General features: G+C 47.5%; 2 protein-coding genes across 2 annotated transcripts; both read left to right on the top strand.

The window, feature by feature from the left end:
- The first annotated feature begins 1,638 nt into the window (after nucleotides 1–1,638).
- Nucleotides 1,639–12,264, top strand: RAPSN (receptor associated protein of the synapse). Its single transcript, XM_083840525.1, has 8 exons — nucleotides 1,639–1,859; nucleotides 4,365–4,703; nucleotides 5,968–6,126; nucleotides 6,460–6,558; nucleotides 6,657–6,779; nucleotides 10,473–10,526; nucleotides 11,197–11,396; nucleotides 12,071–12,264. The coding sequence occupies exons 1-8, from the start codon at nucleotides 1,644–1,646 to the stop codon at nucleotides 12,141–12,143; spliced, it is 1,263 nt and encodes a 420-aa protein (XP_083696651.1). The 5' UTR covers nucleotides 1,639–1,643; the 3' UTR covers nucleotides 12,144–12,264.
- A 114-nt stretch (nucleotides 12,265–12,378) lies between these two features.
- PSMC3 (proteasome 26S subunit, ATPase 3) lies at nucleotides 12,379–22,304 on the top strand. Its single transcript, XM_083840499.1, has 12 exons — nucleotides 12,379–12,627; nucleotides 12,711–12,791; nucleotides 16,889–17,014; nucleotides 18,112–18,216; nucleotides 19,774–19,836; nucleotides 20,276–20,413; nucleotides 20,519–20,662; nucleotides 20,882–21,030; nucleotides 21,326–21,422; nucleotides 21,567–21,712; nucleotides 21,891–21,972; nucleotides 22,095–22,304. Exons 1-12 carry the CDS (start codon nucleotides 12,601–12,603, stop codon nucleotides 22,203–22,205), a joined length of 1,269 nt encoding a protein of 422 aa, XP_083696625.1. The 5' UTR covers nucleotides 12,379–12,600; the 3' UTR covers nucleotides 22,206–22,304.
- Nucleotides 22,305–22,691: the final 387 nt, after the last annotated feature.

Raw genomic sequence — 22,691 nt, 5'->3', positions numbered from 1 at the left:
AATACTTTTTAAAATACTTTTCTGAGAAAATTTTGGATAAAGGTGTTGATGTCATCTCTCAAGAAGATGACTGCTATGGTGTAAAACCTCTGCAGGCTGTGACTCGTTATTATTGTGTGTCCTACTTTCCTTAAAGATATTGTATCAGGAAGGCTCCCTTGGCTGTTTTTGTTTCCTTAGGCAGCCATGATCTAGACCAAGATGGTCCAACTGGGATTCCATCAGTCATTACCTTTGCTTGGGGCGCCGTATTCATGTAGGTGCAGGGAGGTAGCTGGAGACATGCCTGCTTCAGCATGTGGGTCTGTTGTTAAAACTTTGAATTGCCATTTCTTCTATTTGGCCTGTAAAAGGATCCCAAACAGGTGTCTGGGACTTCTGTATCTGAAAAATGTTAAACTTCTCTGATGCATCTCCCCACTCCCCAAGTTAGGTATCTCTTCTTCTGAAGGGCAGAGTAAATCTATACATAACAAAGACTAAGCCCACTAAAATTGCACCAGATCAATAGGGGTATGAAACTTGATTCCTAGAGTAACCAGTCTAACTTTACTCTTTCAAAGATGTGTAGGCGAGTTAAAAGCTATCTTATAATTGGGCTGACAATCTTCTTATGTGCTTGCATCTTTCTTATGCAGAAATGTATTGCTTTCAGTTGTTATTATCAGTCATCGTTAAAGATCAGAAAGTTCTGGAAGCAGAACTTCAACAGCGCCTTCGAGAACTTCTATTGAAAACTCCTGGAGGACTGTTGCAGGTGTCTGATGGCAGTGAGTAACAGTCACGAACAGTTTTTCAGTGTGGTTAGCTACATGTTCTCCTGGAGAGGTTAACAAGTCAGTGGCATATTTGCAGCAAATCAGTGACAGAGCTGACCCTTGGCCGCAGAAACTGTCTCCATTCCCAGCTTAGGTCCTTGAGAGGGGGGGCAGAATTTTGAGCCTGGCAAAGCACCAGGCACATTGTTGCAAGCATAATGTGTATGCTGAAACTTTTAAAATCATACCCAACTTCTTCAGACACGTATTGTTACTAAAGCTACATTCCTAGATGAGGCTGCTACCTCCTAGGCTAGCCCGCCCCTCCAGTGCTTGCAAAAGAGGAGGACAAGGGAGAAAGGCAAGAGAACTGAGACATCCCTGTGACTTCAGCTGATTGTCTCTCCCTGGGGTATTTATAAGCCGCATACTGGCGGGCTGGGGTGGGCAGTTGGCTCACCCTGACCTTGGGAGCTGGGAAGCCTGACTAGCATTCCTGGGAGCCACGTGAGCCGGACTGGCAGGCGCAGCTGTAGCCAATGGGGGGGCCCAGCAGTGGCTGCTCAGATTGAGTTTCACTCCCGTCGCTTGAGATTATTCTCTTTCTCTCCCTGTTGTGTTTTTCCTCTTTGTTTATGGGATTGGACAGCCGAATGCATTGACAGTTTTAGCAAGCAAGACGTTTGCCTAATGGATTTGGGATTCTGCCTTCAGTGCTGAACAACCACTTCTTGCCATTGCTTACCATAGCTCCAGCCCCGTTACATGGCTGGGCTTTTATGGCTCCAAGCTTTCTGAGCGCACAACCCGCCCTCCTGTATTAGGGCATTTTATGTTGTGTTCTCTCTCGGGTACTTCCTTTTTGCTCTCCTTAGAGGTTAGTATATGAGGCTTTTTAATGCATGGGAGATGGGTCAGGACCAGACAAAGCAACAGATAGAAAAAGGACTCCATCTTTACCAGTCTAATCAGACCGAAAAGGCCCTGCAAGTCTGGATGAGGGTTTTGGAGAAGTCTGCGGATCCTGCTGGCAGGTTTCGGGTTTTGGGTTGCCTCATCACTGCTCATGCAGAGATGGGCAGATACAAAGATATGCTGAAGGTAAGGCAAACTGGAGATGAATGCATGCCATTGTGTCGCATCCACTATGGAGAGTGGCTGGAGATTAGAATATAAAATCAGGGCTTTTATTTTGCATATAGTCAGATGTACCAGCTACTGGGTGCATATCGTGGGCTGCCTTATTCACTGTGTTGACCAATAGCTCTAGCCCACAAGGTACGCAGAGTACTGCTTTTCATTGGGTCTGGTCCCTCAGGATTCCCAGATTAATGAGGTTCTACAGATAATCATGGGGACCTTTCTTGATTTATTCGTCATTTACAGGCACACCGTATGATCAGGCTTCACAAAAAGGCATGAAAACATGGCCTTTATTTTTCTTTTACTGTAAAAAATGTTTATAGCGCATGCATTAGTGTAAAAAGAGAATCTCCAAATAGATTCTATAGAATAAGTGTCAGTCTTGAGAAGAGGTGTCTGTTATCTTGTTCAGCTGCTGTTTGATATCTGACACAGATCTTACACTGTTTTTTATTGTAACTGTTTGCATGGGGACTGATTAAGAGGGGAATGGAGATGCTTTTTTTGATGGGGGGTTGAAGGGTGATGAGAAACGTTCCAGGAGGGGTCTGACAGTTGAGGTCAGAGAGGTGTGCCCTATTGTCAGGATAGCATTGAAGAAAGAAGGACATAGGGCTTGATGAAAGGTTGGCAAAAAGAAGCTGAAGCTTCACTTAAAGAACATGAGGATAAAGCTTCTGAATAAGTGAACAAAAGGAAGCTGACAAGTGGATCTGAGAAGTCACAGGATGCACATATAGTAGCAGGCAGCGTTTGGGAGAGTGACTCGGGAATCTAAAGACAAGAGGATGTTGTAATAGTCTTAAGAAACTATCCCAGCCTGAAATAGGGTCTTGCTAAAGGGCTTTGATATTCTTGTCCTGATGGTTTTGGCTGCCTCTTAAGAGACTGGTAATCATTCAACATTTAGCATAAAAAGTGAAGAGGGTGCTCATATCTCATTGAAAAGTTTTCGGTAGCTCTGTTTAGAAAGTGTGTGTGTGTGGTGGGGCTCTTACTAGTAAACCTGTGCACATATCAAAGCCTTATCTACAAAGCAGATGCTTAGCATGAAGAAGAAAGAGGGGTATTAATACACTTGGAAAACATTTGAAGAAAAAACAAGAAATTCTGAGAAGCAATGTGGGATTAAGTGGTGGCAGAAACAATGGACTGAGAAAAGAGAATCGAAAAGGTAAGATGTGGCTACCTGAAGAAAATACTGGAGGCTTCACAGAAACAAGAAACAGGGAAATGAGTGGGCCCACAACACTCGAGCTGTAACTTCTTGCCTGAGAAGAGAACAGGAAACAGGATCAGAGTAGGTGAATTCTAGTTCTTCCCAGTGTTAGGAAAGAAAATGGCTTCAGTTGAACTGAAGATTTTACACTGCAAACAATCAAAGATAGAGGATGGAGAACTTTAGCAATAAATCACTGGGAGAGGAAATAACAGGAAAAAAGGGGATCTGTGAATTAAACACATGAAATTAACTGGGATTTAAGAAGAGTTATGATGCTCAATCTCTTGGAGAGAGAAATTGCTTCACACCAAGGAATGAGGCTGTGACTATCAGGAAGTAATGAAGAACTGATACAAAGGTAAGGGAATCCAGGAAAGCATAAGCTGGTGCACATTGCTGGATACATACAACAACCTTCCTAAAGCGCTACGGAAGGGGTGAACACACATACCCAAGCATAAACAATTTGATTGTTTTTTATTTTGTGGAATATGTAATATATTCTAGTGGCTTAAATTATCAACTGTTGCCAGTGTGCAAAAGTGAAGCAATTGGTGCCTTTGGGAGTTACCTGTAAATCTAACTGCTAATCTCTAATGCAAACACATATGGAGAAAATTGCTAAATATTTACCTTTGCTACGGGCATTAATTCCAGCCAGCAGTGTGCTTGGTTCATCACAAAACATACAAGAGAGTCCCTGCTCAGAAGAGCTTGTGGTCTAAAAGAAAAAGACTTCAAATCATTTGTGAGAACTGTATGCAATGAATCCTGAGGGTTATAGAACAAAAATGATTAATACAACTCGACCGTAATTTGATTGTATAAAACTGATGAATGAAGAAGCTTGCTTAGTTTCTTTGAGTACCTTAATAGCTTAAGCATTCCAGAGAAAGCAGAATAAATAAACCGAGTGAAAGAAAAATGAGCTGCATTGTCAGATGTTTTCTGTCTTACCTGCTTCTCTTCAGGGCCGTTTAACTTTTTTTTTTTCCCCACTTATTGCCATTCCAGTTCATCTTCCTTGTCCGAGAGGCAGTGTGGAGAGAGGTTTCTTCAGACTGCTCCCATGCCTTGTAAACCTCTGGATAACTGCTCAGTTTATACAGTGCAGCTCAGTCCATGCTGTGCTGCTCAAGAGATGAGCCACTTCTCCAGTGCAGGATGCTACTCTGTGGGTCTTTGAGCTGTATTTATTTAAATTATATGCCTTTTATAAACACTGACTTTTCTACTTGAAGTTTGCAGTGGTACAGATTGACACAGCACGGGAGCTGGAAGACCCAGATTACCTTACAGAGGGCTACCTAAACCTGGCTCGCAGCAATGAGAAACTCTGTGAATTCCAGAAAACAATATCTTACTGTAAGACATGCTTGAACATGCAGGGTACCACTGTGAGCCTGCAGCTGAACGGCCAGGTGAGCCTCAGCATGGGCAATGCATTCCTGGGCCTCAGTGTTTTCCAGAAGGCTTTGGAGTGCTTTGAGAAAGCTTTACGCTATGCACACAACAACGATGACAAGATGCTGGAGTGTCGAGTCTGCTGTAGCCTCGGGAACTTCTATGCCCAGATAAAGGTGCAGTAACCTAAGGGATGGGAGGATGGGGTGGTGGTTGACTCATAATGGAAAGAATTGGAAATTGTGTGAATTTCAGCTTATATGTTTGCTACAGAAAGTGAAGCACTGGGAGAGCGTTTCAAGTTAAAATCTCTACTTTGTAAAATCATCAGTGAGAATTCCCCTTTGCAGTAAGGATGGGAGGATTAGTGGAATGCTTATGTAGCACAGCAGAAGCAGCTGTGAGTTGAAAAGATCAAACTTAGCTTCAAAGAAGATCACATCAGAGGAGGCACTGTCTGCACACAGGGCTGGCAACCAGAACTCATGGATTCTCTTTCTAGCTCTACCACTATTGCAGGCAAATAGCTATTTATATGTACAAAACCAGGCAGGAACTGCGGGTGGGGTGATTTGCTAGTTCTAACTAATATCACAAACTCAACAAATAGTTTCACAAAAGTCTTGATTTTTTATCACTAATGGAAGACTCACCAACTAAAGTGTTGAAAACTCTCATTAAACTTCCCTCATAGTACCAAAAATAAAGAGGCAAATATTATACTGTGTACTTTTGAGGTATGAAATAAAAAGAGAACAGAAACTAAAATGTTGAGGTTGCCTTTGTGCATCTTGGAGAATAAAAAACAAACAAACAAAAAAGCTTTTCATTTTTCAGCTTCGTATATCTCATTTGAGAATGGTTTAGATATCTTTAATAGTTTTATGTACTTATTGTAAAATAAGATTTCTTTCTAAAAAGTTTTTAATGCAGAAAGATGCTTAAAATATTTTTATTAGTTATTGTCAATTTGGTAGGGCTGTGAATTTTTTGTTCCTGTTTCCTGCAATGCTGAATAACCAGCCTCTCAGAGATCCTGACTCACCATATGGAGAACATGAGGGCTCCATGTACATGCTGAAAGTGGAGCTGATGCAAGAACAGAGTTTTCAGCCTTCAGTTATAGAAGATGGTAAATGATTCTGGCAGTGTAAGGCTGATAGTGCAATATATAAAATTCATTTGCTGTGTCGTTTCTCCAGTGTCCTGAACACATGGAGTAATATGAATTCAGCATATGGCAATTCCACCTTCCGCAGTTTGATATCCATGTCAATTTAGAAAACCAGGCGTGTAGAAGAGGACAGGCAGGGGAAGAAAGGCGTACAAAAACCAGCTAGCTGTTGCAGCATTAGTAAATCAAAAATGGTTGCTTTTTTTCTCCTTATTTTTTTCTTTACTTTTGCTGTACCTACTTCTGTCTGCTTGTCTGCCTTACAGGACTACGAGAAAGCTTTATTCTTCCCATGTAAAGCAGCGGAGCTGGTGAATGATTATGGGACAGGCTGGAGCTTGAAGTACCGTGCAATGAGCCAGTACCACATGGCAGTGGCCTATCGGAAGCTGGGGCGCTTGGCAGATGCCATGGACTGCTGTGAGGTATAGGGTGCAGGCAGATGCAGAGCATCAGAGGTCTCAGCAAGGGTATTTTGCCTACAGGACAGGACCGAGAGGAAGAAATGTAATGGCATTCACACCTGACTAGATACTGATGTTGCCTCTATGTCTTAGAGTTGTGGTGTCAGTGCCCTGGGTGCCTCCAAGTTTGGGCCTATGAATGTCCCCCTAGTTGGGAGTGTGAATGCGATTGTAGTTCCTTTAAAAAGGTTGTGCCATTTCTCTGGAGCTGACCCTTCAATGGCTGGAGCACAGCCCAGCCCTGTTCTGAACCAGAAGCAAGCTCTCTTGCTGACTAAAGACTGTTTCTTTCAGGAGTCCATGAAGATTGCCCTTCAGCATGGTGACCGGCCTCTGCAAGCGCTGTGTCTGCTGTGCTTTGCTGATATCCATCTCAGTCGCAAAGATGTGCAGGTACGGCTCTTTCCTGCCAGGAAGGACAATAGGGGATGGCAAGAGGGTGTAAAAAGCAGGCCAAAGCACAACGTGCATTTTCCTCCCCGCTTCTGCAGACAGCCTTTCCTCGGTATGATTCTGCCATGAGCATCATGACAGAGATTGGAAACCGCCTGGGACAGATCCAGGTGCTGCTAGGAGTGGCTAAGTGCTGGATGATCCAGAAGGAGCTGGACAAGGTCAGTTACAAGCTTGTTTTTACACAAGTTTTTTAGACGAGATAAGAGCAGTCATTTTCTGAGCTGAATGCCCATCAACGTGCAGTAGAGCTGTTGCTTGTACAGTTGCATTTCTCCGAATGGTCCCTCTCAGCCAGGAATTTGTTGCTAACAGTATGAACATCCGTTCTGAGTCAGCTTGGTGTCTTACAGAACTGTCTCATTAGTCAGTCCTGATGACTTTAAACACTACTCTGAGAAACTGTTACTGGGGGAAGGAAGTCTTCTGCCGTTGTAGGCAATCAGCTTATCCTTATGCTCTGAAATAGATTCCACTGCCTACTTTTTAGCAATATGACTAAGCTCCTTATTGTTAGTGGCGATTTTTAGACAGCTCTACAGCTCCACCATGTGCTCTGCAGATAAATGTGGCATCAAATTCCTGGAGGAAATTTGAAGGTATATAAACCGTGATGTGAAACAGAAATGAGAGCAGAAAATGATTTGGGAATAGACAGCAGGTCAACATAGTACAAGGAGGTGAAGTTACTTATTTTGAAAATACTCAGGCAGTGTATGTGTCTTAAATACCAGACTGTATTAAATGCTGCAGATTGCACTGCAGGAACGTTAGTGGGCTGCAGAGGGAGTTGCTCAGAAGTTGGTCTTGAACTAGTGATGAACAACCTGCTGTGCCTCTACAGTGACACATCAAGATGCCGTTTTGGATGTAGATGTGTGGTGGTTTTACTTGGGTGGGCGGCCAAGCTCAACCACAACCGCGCTCTCGCTCCCCCTCCTGAAAGAGGAACGGGGAGAAAATACGATGAAAAGGGCTCAAGGGTTGAGATAAGGACGAGGAGATCGCACAGTAATTATTGTGACGGGCAAAACAGACTCAGCATAGGGAGATAGTAAGATTTATTGCCTGTTACTAACAAGCTGGAGAAGCGAGAAACAAAGGAAAGAAACCAAAAGCACCTTCCCCCCCATCCACCCTCTTCCACTTCCTCCCCCCGTGCCGTGCGGGGGAATGGGGGCTACGGTCAGTCTATAGCGCTTCTTCTCCGCTGCTCCTTCTCGGTCACTCTCGTCCCCTGTGCTGTGGGGTCCCTCCCACGGGATGCAGTCCTTGCTGAACTGATCCGGCGTGGGCTGCCCACAGGCAGCAGCTCTTCAAGAACTGCTCCAGATACGGGTCCATACCACGGGGTCCATACCTCAGGAGCAAACTGCTCCAACCTGGATCCCCCACGGGCAGCAGCTCCTGCCAGGTCACCTGCTCCTGCGTGGGCTCCTCTCCACGGGCTGCAGGTCTGGCCCGGAATCTGCTCCGGCAGGGGTCTTCCACAGGCCGCGGCCTCCGTCGGTGCAGGTCCACCTGCTCCACCGTGGTCTCTTCCACAGGCTGCAGCATGGAACCCTGCTCCACTGTGGGACCCATGGGCTGCAGGGGGACAGCCTGCTTCACCGTGGTCCTCACCACAGGCCGCAGGGGACTTCTGCTCCGGCGCCTGGAGCACCTCTCCCCCTCCTTCTTCACTGACCTTGGTGCCTCCAAGGCTGTTCCTCACTCCTCTCACTCTCCCAGCTGCTGTGTGTGGCGCAGCGTTTTTTTTTTCCCCCGTCTTAAATATGCTCTCACAGAGGCGCAAAACAACATCACTTATTGGCTCCGCTCTGGTCAGCAGTGGGGTCCTTACCAAACATGGGGCAGCTTCTAGATCCTTCTCACAGAAGCCACCCCTATGGCCCCCTGCTACTAAAACCTTGCCACGTAAACCCACTACAAGGTGTGCTGAAGTTTCGCTCTTATTAGTCATGAGAGACACAAAGTATATGAGGTAAAATGAAGCATCTCAGAAGGAAAGCAGTATGTGTCTGTCAGAAAAGACAACTTCAAGGTGCTGTCAGCATCCAAGTTCCCTGCAGTAGGAAATCAGCTGGGTGAGATACACCTTGCAATGTCAAAAACTAAATGCTACGTTTGCATTGGAAGAAGAAACTGGACATAACTGCCTAGTGTAATCCCTTCCAAGCCTCACATCTCATATGTGTCCTGTGATACAGGATGCAGCAAGTAGGCCTGTAAAGAAGTGAATATTCAGCACACTCATCTATCCCTACATCCCCTGGTCTCACCTTTAGCCATTGCCACCCTCTGCTATCACAAACAGTTCTCACCTGTGAGACCCTGATGACGGCTTTGCAGAGCCCTGATCTCACCAAACCCATAAAAGAATGGAATGAAGCTTGGATTCTGCTCCAGGTGTTAGAGGCAAGTCTGCCCTGGTGGTCAGGGACCTTATGCCCATTTGCCCCAAACGTGACCTCCTCAAATGTTACAGCACTGAATATTCTCCCAAGCCTGTTCCTCAGTTTTACCAGTCCCAGTTTCCATTTTTCATGCTACTCATTCCAATATGAGAATTAAGTATGGCAATGCTTAAGTATTTCCACTTTCAGATTCCCTTTTCTTGTCCCAGTCTTCTTTGGCCTCCCAATCTTCTCAGTCAGTCCCAGTTTCCTGTCATTGCATGTAGTCAATACTATGCCAATTCCTCCCCTGCTGTTGGCACAGCCTGCTTGCCCAAACTCTTGTGCAGTCTTCATTTTCCTGTCTCAGACAAACAGTCCCCTGGACTTCTCAGCACCTCTTCCTCCACCTCATGTGCTTCACTTTATTTCTTGGTCCCGGTCATTAATTCCAGGTTTTCCATTACACAGTCACTCTGCCTGGGCACAGCTCTCAGTTATGTTCTCGCTGCTGCTCTTCAGTTCCTCCCTCCCTCCTTTGTGAGTTCCTTACCCTAGGCTGTTGCTGCCACCACAGGTCTAATGCCATCTCCTCTGCATTCTAGGTGCATTCTTTCATCTCAGCTGGTCCTCATCTCCTAGAATAGTGGTGATACCAAATTATAGGGTGCAAATTTGATAATGTTCCTCATTACCAATATTATGTCTCAGGGGAGGTCTCTTCTTCCTCTTGGACCTAAAGCAGGTCTTGATAGTTCTGGGAAACAGTGACTGATTATCAAAACAGTGGGGATCACTGTGGCATCTAGGGGAAAGTAGGGACTCATTTGGTATAACAGCTGCTATGCTAAACGTTTTGCTTCAGACTGAAAAAGAGTGCTAGCAGTACACTCCTACACTGCACTATGTGTAAGTAGGACAAAGCAGATATATGAAGAGCAGGAAAAAAATGGAGGAGCATGGTATATTGATAGTGCTGATCCCTTCTTCTCCCTCAGGTACAGATGAAATTGGAGTTGCCCAAAGATTATTGAGCCTGTAGGGCAGGATGGGGAAAAGGCTTGCTTTGCTTGTGCTTCATCCCAATCCTGAAGACAGTGTGATTGAGCTTAAATAAGTCTGTTCTCTCTGCTTACAAACACCAGCCTCTGCCACCACCATACCCCTTCTTTGTGTGGTTTATGGCTGGAACAGAAATGTAGCTCTTCAATTATTTGTGGTCTTTCAGAAATCATAAGCTTTTCTTATGGATAAACTTTTTTTTTTTTTGGGGGGGGGGGTGGTATATCTGTCAGGCAGCCATCCTATGTCTCCAGAGTTGCAGGAATGCTTGTTTATCCAAATTCTGCTCTGTACCTCTTTACCTCTTTCTTTTAATAATTCCTGGCAGGGTATTTATAGAAGTCTGTTTCTGATATATCAGACTGAGAACTGATGATGCATGCTCTCTGTTCACAGGCTCTGGAAAGCATTGAAAAGGCACAGGAGCTGGCAGAGGGACTAGGGAACAAGGTAGGATACTGTAGCTTCTCTTCAGCGCTATCTGTAGTCTTCTGTCAGGCAGTTTAAGAAGCCTAGCGTTCAAGTATCCAGACTTGTTTTTGCTTGTTAATGTCTCCGTATTAATGATTAAGCATCGTTAATTAATGATTAAGTATCATTAATTGATGCTTGACTTGTTTTGTTGTCAAGTGTTCAGTTGTGGGCATTAGCACAGATTGTCATCAATGTGCAAGTCTGTAAAGAGAGGGAGGAATAACAGTGGGATAAACAGGGGAATGGGAAGCAGTAAAAATGGAGTGTGAAACAACCATAGAGCTGGAGGATTAGAGTTCTCTTCTTGGAAAATATTGTTGGCTGAGCAAGAGCTGAACAGCGTGCTGGTTGGAGGCAGAGGAAAGTGAAATGCAGCGTATGTCATGTATAGTTCAGGAACACCATCTTGATGAAAAAGCTGCAGAGTGCCTCAAACCTGCTCTCCCCTTTCGTGATGCGGGGATACGGTTAATGTCAAGAAGTGCTGAGAGACCAAATGTCCTTATTACTGATCCTATCCCTTGGACAACTTGCTATGCTGATGTTTTCTCTAGCTGGACAATGGGGCTGTAGTAGCCTCATGTCCTTCTGCTACCGCTCTGTCTTCATCTTGTTCACTTTTCTTGTTTCTACCCTTCATGTGCAGCTTGGCCTGCTGAAGCTCCACTGCCTGTGTGAAAGGATCTATCGCACAAAGGGGCAGCAGCGAGAATTGCGTGACCATGTAGTGAAGTTCCATGAATGCGTGGAGGAGATGGAGCTGTACTGTGGCATGTGCGGAGAGTCTATTGGGGAGAAGAACAACCAGCTCCAGGCCCTGCCTTGCTCCCACTTCTTCCACTTGAAGTAATGAGCTGGAACTACTACACATCCTTGCCGTGACATTAGTCAGAGGCTGTTTGTGCCCAGAGTAGGACACTTCTATGTATGTTGTTCCTTAGGCTCTGTCATGCTTAACTGTGTCCCACAGGATCCCATTGAATATCATGGCCTTAAAGGATGAGATTTAGCCCTAATGTCCATCCCCCTTCCATCTTCTAAATGATTGTTCACTCACATCCTTGCCTTGTAGGCACTTAGCCTAATTCCCAGATTATTTCATTTAATTTCCCCTGGGCAATTGACTTTTGGGCAGTTTGGCTTTTTGCCCTAAGTACCCCCCTTTTCTTTCAGGTAGATTTTGTACGGAGCTGAATAAGGCATTCAGTCTGTTACTGCGATGGTGGCACCAAAGAACCATTAGCCGTGCATACTTTTATTTTTAGAACTATAACACAGGTGACAGAAACTTAGTTCTAAAAATCAACAATTTAAAAATACACTACACGCACTGAACTCAGGATCACAGTCGAGGGGTGGCAGCGGGCTCTGCTGTCCCCAGCAGCCCAGGAAAGCAGCGCTGCTCCCCCTTGTGGGGGGGGGAAGGGGAAGTGGGGAGGGGGTCGGGGCTCTGCCCCCTGCCGTGTTACACGCCCCGTGGTGGCTGCAGAGCCCGCTGCCAACCGCCCCTTCCCTTGCAGGTGCTTGCAGACCAACGGGACCCGCGGCTGCCCCAACTGCCGCCGCCTCTCGGTGAAGCCGGGCTACGTCTGAGCGCCGCCGGGACACGGCCGGGGCCCCCCCCGGGCTCCCCCTCAGCGTCGCCGCGCCAGGGCCGCGCTCCCTCCGCTCTGTCTGTACCGGCCCTGCCCGCAATAAAGCCGCAGCTCCGCCAGCCGCCCGCTGCCGCCCGCGGGGGGACGGGGGCGGGGACGGGTCCGGGTCTGGAGCCGGGGAGGGGCAGCGCGGGGCCGGCTCCGCCCCGAGATGGCGGCGGGGCCATCACGCAGCACTTTTGGGACGGCGCCGCCCCGCCCGCAGATTCGCCACGGCCGGCCGCGCGGCGGGGGGCGGCTCTGAGGCAGGGCAAGGGGGCGCGGGGACCCCGGACGGAGCCCGAAGGGCCGCCGCCGATTTTCGCCTCGCTGTTTGCGGTGGGAGCGCGGAGTCTGCCGCGAGGAACCGGCCGTGAGGAATCTGCGGCGAGGAATCGCCGCCGGCCGAGGGGAAGATGGCGTCGGTGTGGGACGAGTCTGAGGTGCGGGGCCGGGGCCGGGGCGCGGGGCGGGGGCGAGGCGCGGGGCCCGGGGCCCGGGGTGACGGTGCAGTTGTGCCCCGCAGGATGGCGTCGGCGAGGAGGTGCTGAAGATGTCCACGGAGGAGATCGTGCAGCGCGCCCGCCTGCTCGACAGCGAGATCAAGGTAGCGCGGCGCGGCCTGGCCGGGGAGCGGGGAGCGGGGCCGGGCCGCCCTGAGGTGGTCGCCGGTCACGGCGCGGGTGTGGGAGCTGAGGCGGGGGCCGCCAGCGAGGCGGCGAGAGCGGGGTGGGGAACAGGCCCTGACCGCTGAGGGGGGAAAACAAGGGAAAGAGGAGGGCCTGGGGAGGCTGGCGGGGCCGTGCCGCCCGGCCCGGGCAGGGAGCTGGAGCTGAAGGGACACAAATCCTGCTCCCAGGCTCCGGGAAGGGGAGAGCCTTGTCTGTGGCAGGGTCCCACAGGGTAATCGGGCTGCGCGGGTTGAGAGGGCCTTCAGAAAGTCCCTGGTCCTGCTCAGAGCAGGACAAGCCATCGCCAGGTTGCTCGGGGCTTTTCCGGTTGGATCTGGAAAGCCTCCCAGGACAGAGGTTGCACCACTCGCAGGACAGCCCGGGCCCAGGGTGTGATAGACCTCGTGAGGGCAGAGATTGGCTTTGTGTGCAGGCTGTGCACCCCTCTTGTTTCAGTCTTCGTTGCTGTTCATCCTCCCACCGTGCACTGCCCCAAACCGTCTGGTTCTGATCTCTTGATTTCTTCCCCAGCAGTTCCCTCCTCTGGCAGAACAAGCCCAGTTCCCTCAGTTCCTTCTCACGGGGCCTTCTCACGGTGGCCCTGTGCTGAACTCAGTCCAGGTTATCAATGTCTTTGCTGTATGGGGGGGCCTCAAACTGGACACTAGCAAGGGTCTAACAGCTGTTGAGTGCAGGGGGATAATTGCATTCCTCCATCTGCTGGCTGCACTCCTGTTACTACAGCCCACGATGGTGTTTTCCACTTTTGCTGCCATGGCACATTGGGGGCTCACGCTGAGCCTATTGTCCCAGGTCTCTTTCAGCAAAGCTGCTCCCCAGTGTGTATCACCGCAGGGTACGCTCAGTTCCCATGTGCAGGGCTTTGCTTTTGTCCTTGATGGATTTGTGTGGTTCCTGCACACCTGTTCCTCCAGTCCCTCATGGTTCCTCTGAGTGGCAGCTCTGCCCTTGCGTGCACAGACCGTTCTCCCAAATTTACTGTCATCTGCAAATGTGATGAGATTGTGCTCCATCCCCTCATCTGGGTCACTGATAAAAAGGTTAAAAATGACCAGTCCTGGGGTAGACCTGTCCCAAGCCCCATAGGGTGGTATGGGACCCGTCCCATGTACAAGAGCATTTAAAGCTTTCAGCTCGTCTCTACTACTTGAGGCTAGCAATATTGAGATAAATTATTTCATAAATTCTACAGGGCAACTTTATCCTACTGCTTCAGGCTCTGCAAGTGTTTCTAACTTCTTAACTTAAAACACCAAAGATAAATTTGTGTCTTGTTTTTAAACTGCGGAATAAAGTGCACAGTATAAGCAGCCTCCATTTTGTATTAAGAGCATCATTGTCATGGTAGCAGAAATATTTATTGGCACCCTCCCTTCATGCGGTTTTCCTTGAACGTTTCCAATACTATATTGAATCAAATTTCTAAATTTTTACATTTTTATATAATGCTTTCTTTATCAGTGCCTGTAATGGTTCTGCCCTGTGGGTCATTGTGTGTTACACTTAAGTTTTTAGAGAAGAATGGATTTTCCATTAAACAAGGTTACGTGAACCAATTCAGGCGCAGTGAGTTCTGAGACCGTTTGGTGTTACAGTCAGTGGGGCTCACGCTGTGTTTCAAACTGCGTGACGGTGACCAGGAAAGGGAGCAAAGTGCGTGTGGGTGTCCACCAGGTGGCACTGAGCACCACCTGTGTTAGGTACGTTAGGCTTGGATATAAACGTGCTTGTTGTTGGATGGTGATTACAGAACTTTCTAATCTTTCAGCAGTTTTTCCTTCCAGTTAGTAGCAAAATCCACAGTCAAATTAAAATTATATAAAGATGTAAGAAATTTAAGTTCTCTATTGTGCTCCCAACGTTGGGTTTGTGTGGTTTGTTGTTGTCTTTTTTTTTTTTTTTCTTATAGAAAGGTTTTATATCTTATTGAAGCCTAGGCCTAGGTCCTAGAATGTGGTTTGAGTAAATTCTAGAAGGTGTTTTGAGCAAATCTGCTGATGATACTAAACTTGAAGGAGTTGTTGACTGTTTTGAGGGTGGGAAGGCCTTGCAGAGAGACCTGGACAGACTGGAGAGCTGGGTGATCACCAACCGCGTGAAGTTTAACAAGAGCAAGCGCCGGGTCCTGCACCTGGGACGGGGCAACCCTGGCTATACGTACAGACTGGGCGACGAGATGCTGGAGAGCATCTGCGCCGCAGAGAGGGGTCTGGGGGTTGTGGTTGACAGCAAGTTGAATGTGAGCCAGCAGTGTGCCCTGGCAGCCAGGAGGGCCAACCGTATCCTGGGGGTGCATCAAGTACGGCATCGCTAGTTGGTCAAGGGAAGTGATTGTCCCTCTGCTCTGCGCTGGTGCGGCCTCACCTCGAGTACTGTGTGCAGTTCTGGGCACCACAGTACAAAAAGGATGTAAAACTGTTGGAGAGTGTCCAGAGGAGGGCGACGAAGATGGTGAAGGGCCTAGAGGGGAAGACATACGAGGAGCGGCTGAGGTCACTGGGCCTGTTCAGCCTGCAGTAGAGGAGGCTGAGGGGGGAACCTCATCACGGTCTGCAGCTTCCTCACGAGGGAGAGTGGAGGGGCAGGCGCCGATCTATTCTCCTTAATCACCAGCGATAGGACCCACAGGAACGGTGTTAAGCTGAGGCAGGGGAGGTTAAGGCTGGACATCAGGAAGAGGTTCTTCACCGAGAGGGTTGTCACACACTGGAACAGGCTCCCCAGGGACGTAGTTACTGCACCAAGCCTGTCGGAGTTTAAGAAGTGTTTGGACTGTTCTCTTAGTCACATGGTCCGAATTTTTGGATAGACCTGTGTGGTGCCAGGAGTTGGACTTGATGATCCTTATGGGTCCCTTCCAACGTGGGATATTCTATGATTCTAGGTTACTTCAAGGCATAAGTTACGGGTCATGAACTGAAAAAACAGCTCATAAATTGAAAGAGGTTCCGCAGGGGCATGAGGATGACCTTTTCGCTGGGAGGGCAGTCAGGCAGTGGAACAGGCTGCCCAGTGAAGTTGCAGCCCCCATTGTGTAGCCCTATCCTTGGAGTTTTTCAAGATTCAGTTGGGCTCAGCCCGGAGCTACCTGGCAGGAGCGCACAGCTGGCCCTGCTCTGAGCAGGAGGTCGGGGCAGAGGCTCCCAGAGGTTCCTCTCAGCCTGAGTTGTCTGATGAGCCCGATGAGGACCTGGCTATCTTCCTTGTGGGAAGTAAGTCATGGATATTACCTTAGTGTTGAATGTTTTGCTTTTAAGGAGAACAAGGAGTTTTTTTCCCTACAGAAGCAAGTGATTAGTTTGTTCCTCGTGTGGTCTTGTAGAACGTAATGGCTTTGTAAAAATGGCACCTGCATTTCTTTGTTCCACTGGGAGCAGCAGCAGCGCATCTCATTGCAAAGGTGCTGCTAGTCCCGCTACTCTCAGTAGACACCAGCCCTAATTCTGCCACTCCCTGTTCATACCTTGTTTGCTTTGATGCTTTATTGTGACACTTTTAAGTTTAGGGAGTTCCTGGCTGTTTGTTCCTATGCTATTGCTTGTGATTGTATAAGTGTTCCAGCACATGATTCTTCTTTAAACCAGCACAAAGTAACTTCTAAATGGATGGATATAGATGTGCACGTGTGTCTATATTTATTTACCTGTGTATCTGTATGTATATATATATATAAAACAAATAATAATAATAATAAATAACAGTTACCTTATCTAGGCCATATTGCAGCCCTGTGAGCTGATGTGTTGATTGCGCCAAATGTATCAAGTGACATTGGGAGCAAATTACTAAGGGGTATTGATTAGAGACCAGAATGGACTGCGTAGCTCTAACTCCTAACCAATTTTGGCTATTTTGCCATCTTCTCTTTTTCTATTATGTTTCCCTTTATCTGCGCTGTCTCCTCAGATTTATGTTTTTAGAATTATTTTACTTCTAGAACAACGTATACATTTTCTATTGCCTTAGACTTCTGACATTATTTCTACCTCTTTCTTCTTCATGCTGAATCCAGATCATGAAGAGTGAAGTGCTCAGAGTGACCCATGAGCTTCAGGCCATGAAAGATAAAATCAAAGAGAACAGTGAGAAGATCAAAGTGAACAAAACCCTGCCGTACCTTGTCTCTAACGTTATTGAGGTGAGAGCGGTGTGCTTTTCTGGAGCAGTGTGAGAAGTGTGCACAACTTATGTCAGGAGGGAGGAGGGCAGGGGAGCTCATTAGTAATTTGAGTCATGGCATATTCTCAAACCACTAATGATCCTGGAATCAGGACTTCAGGTTTTTCTCTTGGTTTCGTTTGTGACCTGGAAGTGCTTATCACTTGCCCATGTCTTGTCTGGGTCATTTCTCAGGGAGGTGTAAGCTACTGGACATCTCTACGTAACACAGCTGTCAGAGGCACCGCCTTGCTTAGCATAGACTTGGATATGTGAGATTTGGCATGTGCTTTCCAAAAGTTGTGGCGTGATGAATGAAAAGTGATGGCTCTGGTAATTAAAAAGCTGTAAACTATGCCCAGCTTTGCATTAAGATAAGTTCTGCAGTTAAACCAACAGTAGCTAAGAGACCCTAATCAGAAAGATTTTTATGAAAGAAGAAAGAAGAGAATGGATTGGAATTTACAATGTTTAGAGAGTTTTATTCTTAACTAATAAGCACCACGGAGCAGTCCCTGCTCATCCAGGGACTTGCTAACCAAGTTGTATGAATGCAAGAGCTTCTTTCCTTCAGCCACTTACACATCCACATCGTCATGTACCTGCTTTGTTCATTGCAAGAGGCTAGTTAAGTTTGCAAAAGCCTGGAGAAGGGCCAGATGCTACATTACATTCTTTTTGTAACTCAGTAATTTTGCCAATCTGATTTAAAAAAAAAAAAAAAAGAAAAAAAAAAAAGGTGTCGGCAGTTCTGCTTTTATAAAGGGTGTTGTTTTGTACTTGCGTTTTCAAACTTAATGAGCTTAAGTCTTAATGTGAGCTGCTGTAATGGGAAAAGAAATCAGTGCCATTAGCTACTGCTTTGTTCTGGGCCTTATAGTGTCTTTCTGTTTGCTGCTTCATGAGGAAAGGAAGAGATGAATTTTTATAGGGTACTTTAAAGCATTTAGGATTCTACTGCTAATGGATAACGGTGAGTTTTTTCCTGCTCCATGTAGTTTAGAAGCATTAAATCTGGGGGCATGCTGCTAGCCTGGTTATGTTACAAATTACAAATTCTCTCGCTCTGGTTTTCAGCTACTGGATGTTGACCCCAACGACCAGGAGGAGGACGGAGCAAACATTGACCTGGACTCCCAGAGAAAGGGCAAGTGTGCTGTCATCAAGACCTCTACGCGCCAGGTAAGAGCCATGTGCCCAGCCAGGTGCGAGGAGCAACTAGGAATAACATCAGTCTGTTACTTGATGAGGTTGGTTGCCTCACCAGTAGGGATGTAAATACAGCAGAGATGTTTAACGCCTTCTTTGCCTCTGTCTTTATCACTGATCACGGGCCCTGGGACCTCTGGAGCCCTGAGCTGGAGGACCGTGGCTGGGGAGATGATAAACTCCCAGCCAACCCTGCACTTGTTTGGGATTTGCTGCTCCAGATGAGTGCACCTAAGTCTATGGGTCAGATGGAATTCATCACAGGGTACTCAGAGAGCTGGCTGACGTCATCATAAGACCTCTCTCAGTTATTTTTCAACAGTCCTGGGAATCTGGGGAGGTCTGAGCCAGCCAAGATGCTGGCTAAATTTGCCCCAGTTTTCAAGAAGGGTAAGAAGTAAGACCCTGGTACCTAACGCAATGGGTGAACAATTGGCTGACGGGTCAGATTCAAAGGGTTCTGGTAAATGGGGTTACATCGGGCTGGTGGCAAGTCACTAGTGGGGTTCCCCAAGGCTCCATTTAGGGCCAGTTCTCTTCAGTGTTTTCATAAATGATCTGGATGCAGGATTTGAATGCATACTAAGTAAGTGTGTGGTAATATTAAATCAGGAGGAGCTGCTGACTCCTTCGAAGGTAGAGAGGCCTTGCTGAGAGATTTTGACAAATTAGTGCTGAGCAATTGTCAACTGTGTGAAATTTAGCACAGCAAGTTCTGGATTCTGCACCTGGGACAGAGTAATCCTGGATATATGTACTGAGAGGCTGGGCAGCTGCCCTCTGGAAAGGGATCTGGGGGTTCTGGTCAATGGCGAATTAAATGAGTCACCAGCGTGCCCTGGCAGCCAAAAGGGACAACCACACCCTGGGGTGCATCAGGCACAGTACAGCTAGCTGGCTGAGGGAAGGGATTGTCCCACTCCGCTCTGTGCTGGTGTGGCCTTACCTCGGGTACTGTGCAGGTTGGGGCGCCACAGTGTAAGGAGGACATAAAACTGTGAGACAGCATCCAAAGGAGGGCTACACAGTGGTGAAGGGTCTGAAAGGCAAGCTGTGTGAGGAGTGGCTGAGGTCACTTGGATTGTCCAGCCCAGAGCAGAGCAGGCTGAGGGGAGGCCTCACGGCGGCCTGCAGCTCCCTCACGAGGGGAGCGGAGGGGCAGGCGCTGAGCTCTGCTCTCTGGGGACAGCGACAGGACCCGAGGGAACGGCATGGAGCTGGGACAGGGGAGGGTCAGGCTGGGGGTTAGGGAAAGGTTCTGCACCCAGAGGTGGTCGGGCACTGGGATGGGCTCCCCAGGGCAGTGGTTAAGTCACTGAGCCTGCCAGAGTCCAAGTGGTTAGACAATGCTCTCAGACACATGGTTTGATTTTTGGGTGCTGGTGTGTGGAGCTAGGAGTTGGACTCGATGATCTTTGGGGGGGGTCCTTTCCAACTTGGTATATCCTGTGGTTCTGTGATTTTACGAGTGCTGAAAAGAATCTTACCATAGTACAGCTGGTTTTGCTTATTTCGATCCCTTTCCTATAGACATATTTCCTGCCTGTTATTGGCTTGGTTGATGCTGAGAAGTTGAAGCCTGGAGACCTAGTGGTGAGTGATGTTGTGACTGTTAGGAATTTCAGAAAATCCCAAGTATCTTGTCCTTTAGAAAGGAAACAGTCTGTGTAGATTATTTTGAGACCATTTCTATACTAAAATTTTAATAAAAATGAAGATTATGGGTTTAGTAATATTTGTAGTATAGAAAAGTAGTGTTGGGGGTTACTTATACAGCTAAGTGCCCAAAATTTAGATATCACCCTAGTAAGCTTTCTATTAACAATCTTTTGTACCATAAGTAAATTGGGCCTCTTCCTTTTAAAACGTGCCAAATTTGCTGCGATGTTGTCCACCATGCCAAGCTGTCGTGATTTGATGGTGTTAAGCTTGTTATCCCTGCATCCTTGGTGTGTAGAGAATCATCTCTGAGTGTGTGTTCATTAATTTCTATCCGAAGGGCCTGTTAAAAGCAAAGAGCTTGTGTTTGCAGGGTGTGAACAAGGACTCGTACTTGATCTTGGAGACTCTACCCACCGAGTATGATTCCCGGGTAAAAGCCATGGAGGTGGATGAGAGGCCCACAGAGCAGTACAGTGACATCGGGGGACTTGATAAACAAATCCAAGAGGTGATACCAGCGTGACCAAGGACAGCAGTCTTTGAACTTCTCGAAACCGGCAGCCTGGATTTGTGGCGTTCGGTTTTATGTCTTAATACTTTTCTTTTGCTGCAGCTTGTGGAGGCCATTGTCCTGCCAATGAATCATAAGGAGAAATTTGAAAACTTGGGTATCCAGCCTCCCAAAGGTGTCCTTATGTACGGGCCTCCAGGAACAGGGAAGACACTTTTAGCTCGAGCGTGTGCTGCCCAGACCAAGGTAAAATGAACCTTGGAAAACTTACGCTGCTGTAGAATAGTAGCTGAAAAAGAGTAAGGACACCTCCAAGGGGAAAGGGATTGTATCTACAGACTGGTGTTACTTGGGAGGGTTGGGACTTTTTGTTTGCTTACTTGCTTGTTTTAATTAAGAGGTTTTGCAGTACTCAGAACTGGCACTACTGAGAAACTAGACATAGGACTGTTTTTCACTTCCCAGGCTACGTTCCTGAAACTTGCTGGGCCGCAGCTTGTGCAGATGTTCATTGGTGACGGAGCTAAGCTGGTACGAGATGCTTTTGCTCTAGCCAAGGAAAAGGCTCCTTCCATCATCTTTATTGATGAACTGGATGCCATTGGAACTAAAAGGTGAGGTACTGGCCATGTTGCAAAGCTCTTGGGAGCTGTCTAGCAGTCCCTTTTGCCTGCATACATCAGGGAAGTCGAGCTTAATGCACAGCCTGTTCAGAAACCGGGTAAAACAAAGCACAGATACAGCGTTTGCCACAATCCTTGGGCTTGAAGTACATGTGCTTGAGTGCAATACATGAGCTTAACCAAGGCTGTGAACTGCAGTCATTCTGCCTTTTTACGTGATTAAACACATAGGGGCAGGGTGGCCAGCTGATCTAGCTGATTTTTTCCCCCTTTGTTTCCTCCTCAGGTTTGACAGTGAGAAGGCTGGTGATAGGGAGGTGCAGAGGACCATGCTCGAGCTGCTCAATCAACTTGATGGTTTCCAGCCTAACACACAAGTCAAGGTTGGTATCTAGCAGAGCACTTCCAGGGGCCAGGGCATGTTAGCAGGGAAAAAAAACCACAACATTAAAACTACGTCCAGGGAATAAGCTTGGTAGATCCCTGGGGAGGAGAGGCCTCAGCCTGATCGCCATACTTCTACCTAGGTGATTGCTGCAACCAACCGAGTTGATATCTTGGACCCAGCTTTGCTCCGCTCTGGACGATTAGATCGCAAGATAGAGTTCCCGATGCCTAACGAGGAGGCCAGAGCCAGAATTATGCAGATCCATTCACGCAAAATGAATGTCAGGTATGGAAGAGGCATGACCTGGGGCTGTGTTTGCCGCTCACGGTGGTGGTATGTCAGGGCTGTGACGGGGTGGTAGGCACTGTACTGTGGTGAGAACTCACTTGGGTCTTAAGGAAGCTCTGTCCCTTGCTTCTGTTTGGGACACGTGCTCAGACTTCTTCCCCCCTGCTCCTATCAGCCCTGACGTGAACTATGAGGAACTGGCGCGCTGCACAGACGATTTCAATGGAGCCCAGTGCAAGGCTGTGTGCGTTGAAGCGGTAAGTACTCTCCTACAGCAGCCAGCACTGGTAAGGGGGAGATGAGAAAGCTAGAGTGGAGTAATTCATTAGAACTGATGTAGCGCTCACGTGCCATCACTAAATACTGTCTTGTTGGGCAGGGGATGATTGCCCTCCGCCGTGGAGCTACAGAGCTCACCCACGAGGACTACATGGAAGGAATTCTAGAGGTTCAAGCAAAGAAAAAAGCCAATCTGCAGTACTATGCCTGATCTCTGCCCAGTCAAGGTTGTTGCCTTGGCAGAGCACAGGACTAGACTGGACTGTACCACTTTGTCTGGAAAAAATAAAGCATTTTTTCCCTCTAAAAAGGGTGATGTGTTGGGGCTGTCGCCCTTGCTTAGTGGTTCTATGTCTACAAAAGAGAAGGGGAGACCTATCTGTCCTCGGTGCCCGTCGTGCTGCCTTTGGAGCCTCCTCCTGCTAGGACTGGATTAAATCCTGCTCTGCTACTTCAGAATGAGGACCAAGAGGTACTGTTGTACTTACTGCAGTAAGTGTACTTGGATATCTGCGGCTCAGACAGCATCCCCCCTTCTTACCTGTGCAGCCAGGGAACAGAGTACAACTCTGTTAGGGTCTTAGAATTCTTTTCAAGAAACACTCATCTTGCAGGGGAGAGGTGAACAGGATTCGCGCTTGAGTGATGTTGTAGCTATAGCATTTAAACTTAGCTCTGGAATCTTTAACACCATACA

Source organism: Anser anser (assembly GCF_964211835.1).
Source record: "Anser anser genome assembly, chromosome: 5".
NCBI lineage: Eukaryota > Metazoa > Chordata > Aves > Anseriformes > Anatidae > Anser > Anser anser.
Note: the sequence above shows the minus strand (reverse complement) of the source record. Positions and strands in the feature narration are given on the sequence as shown.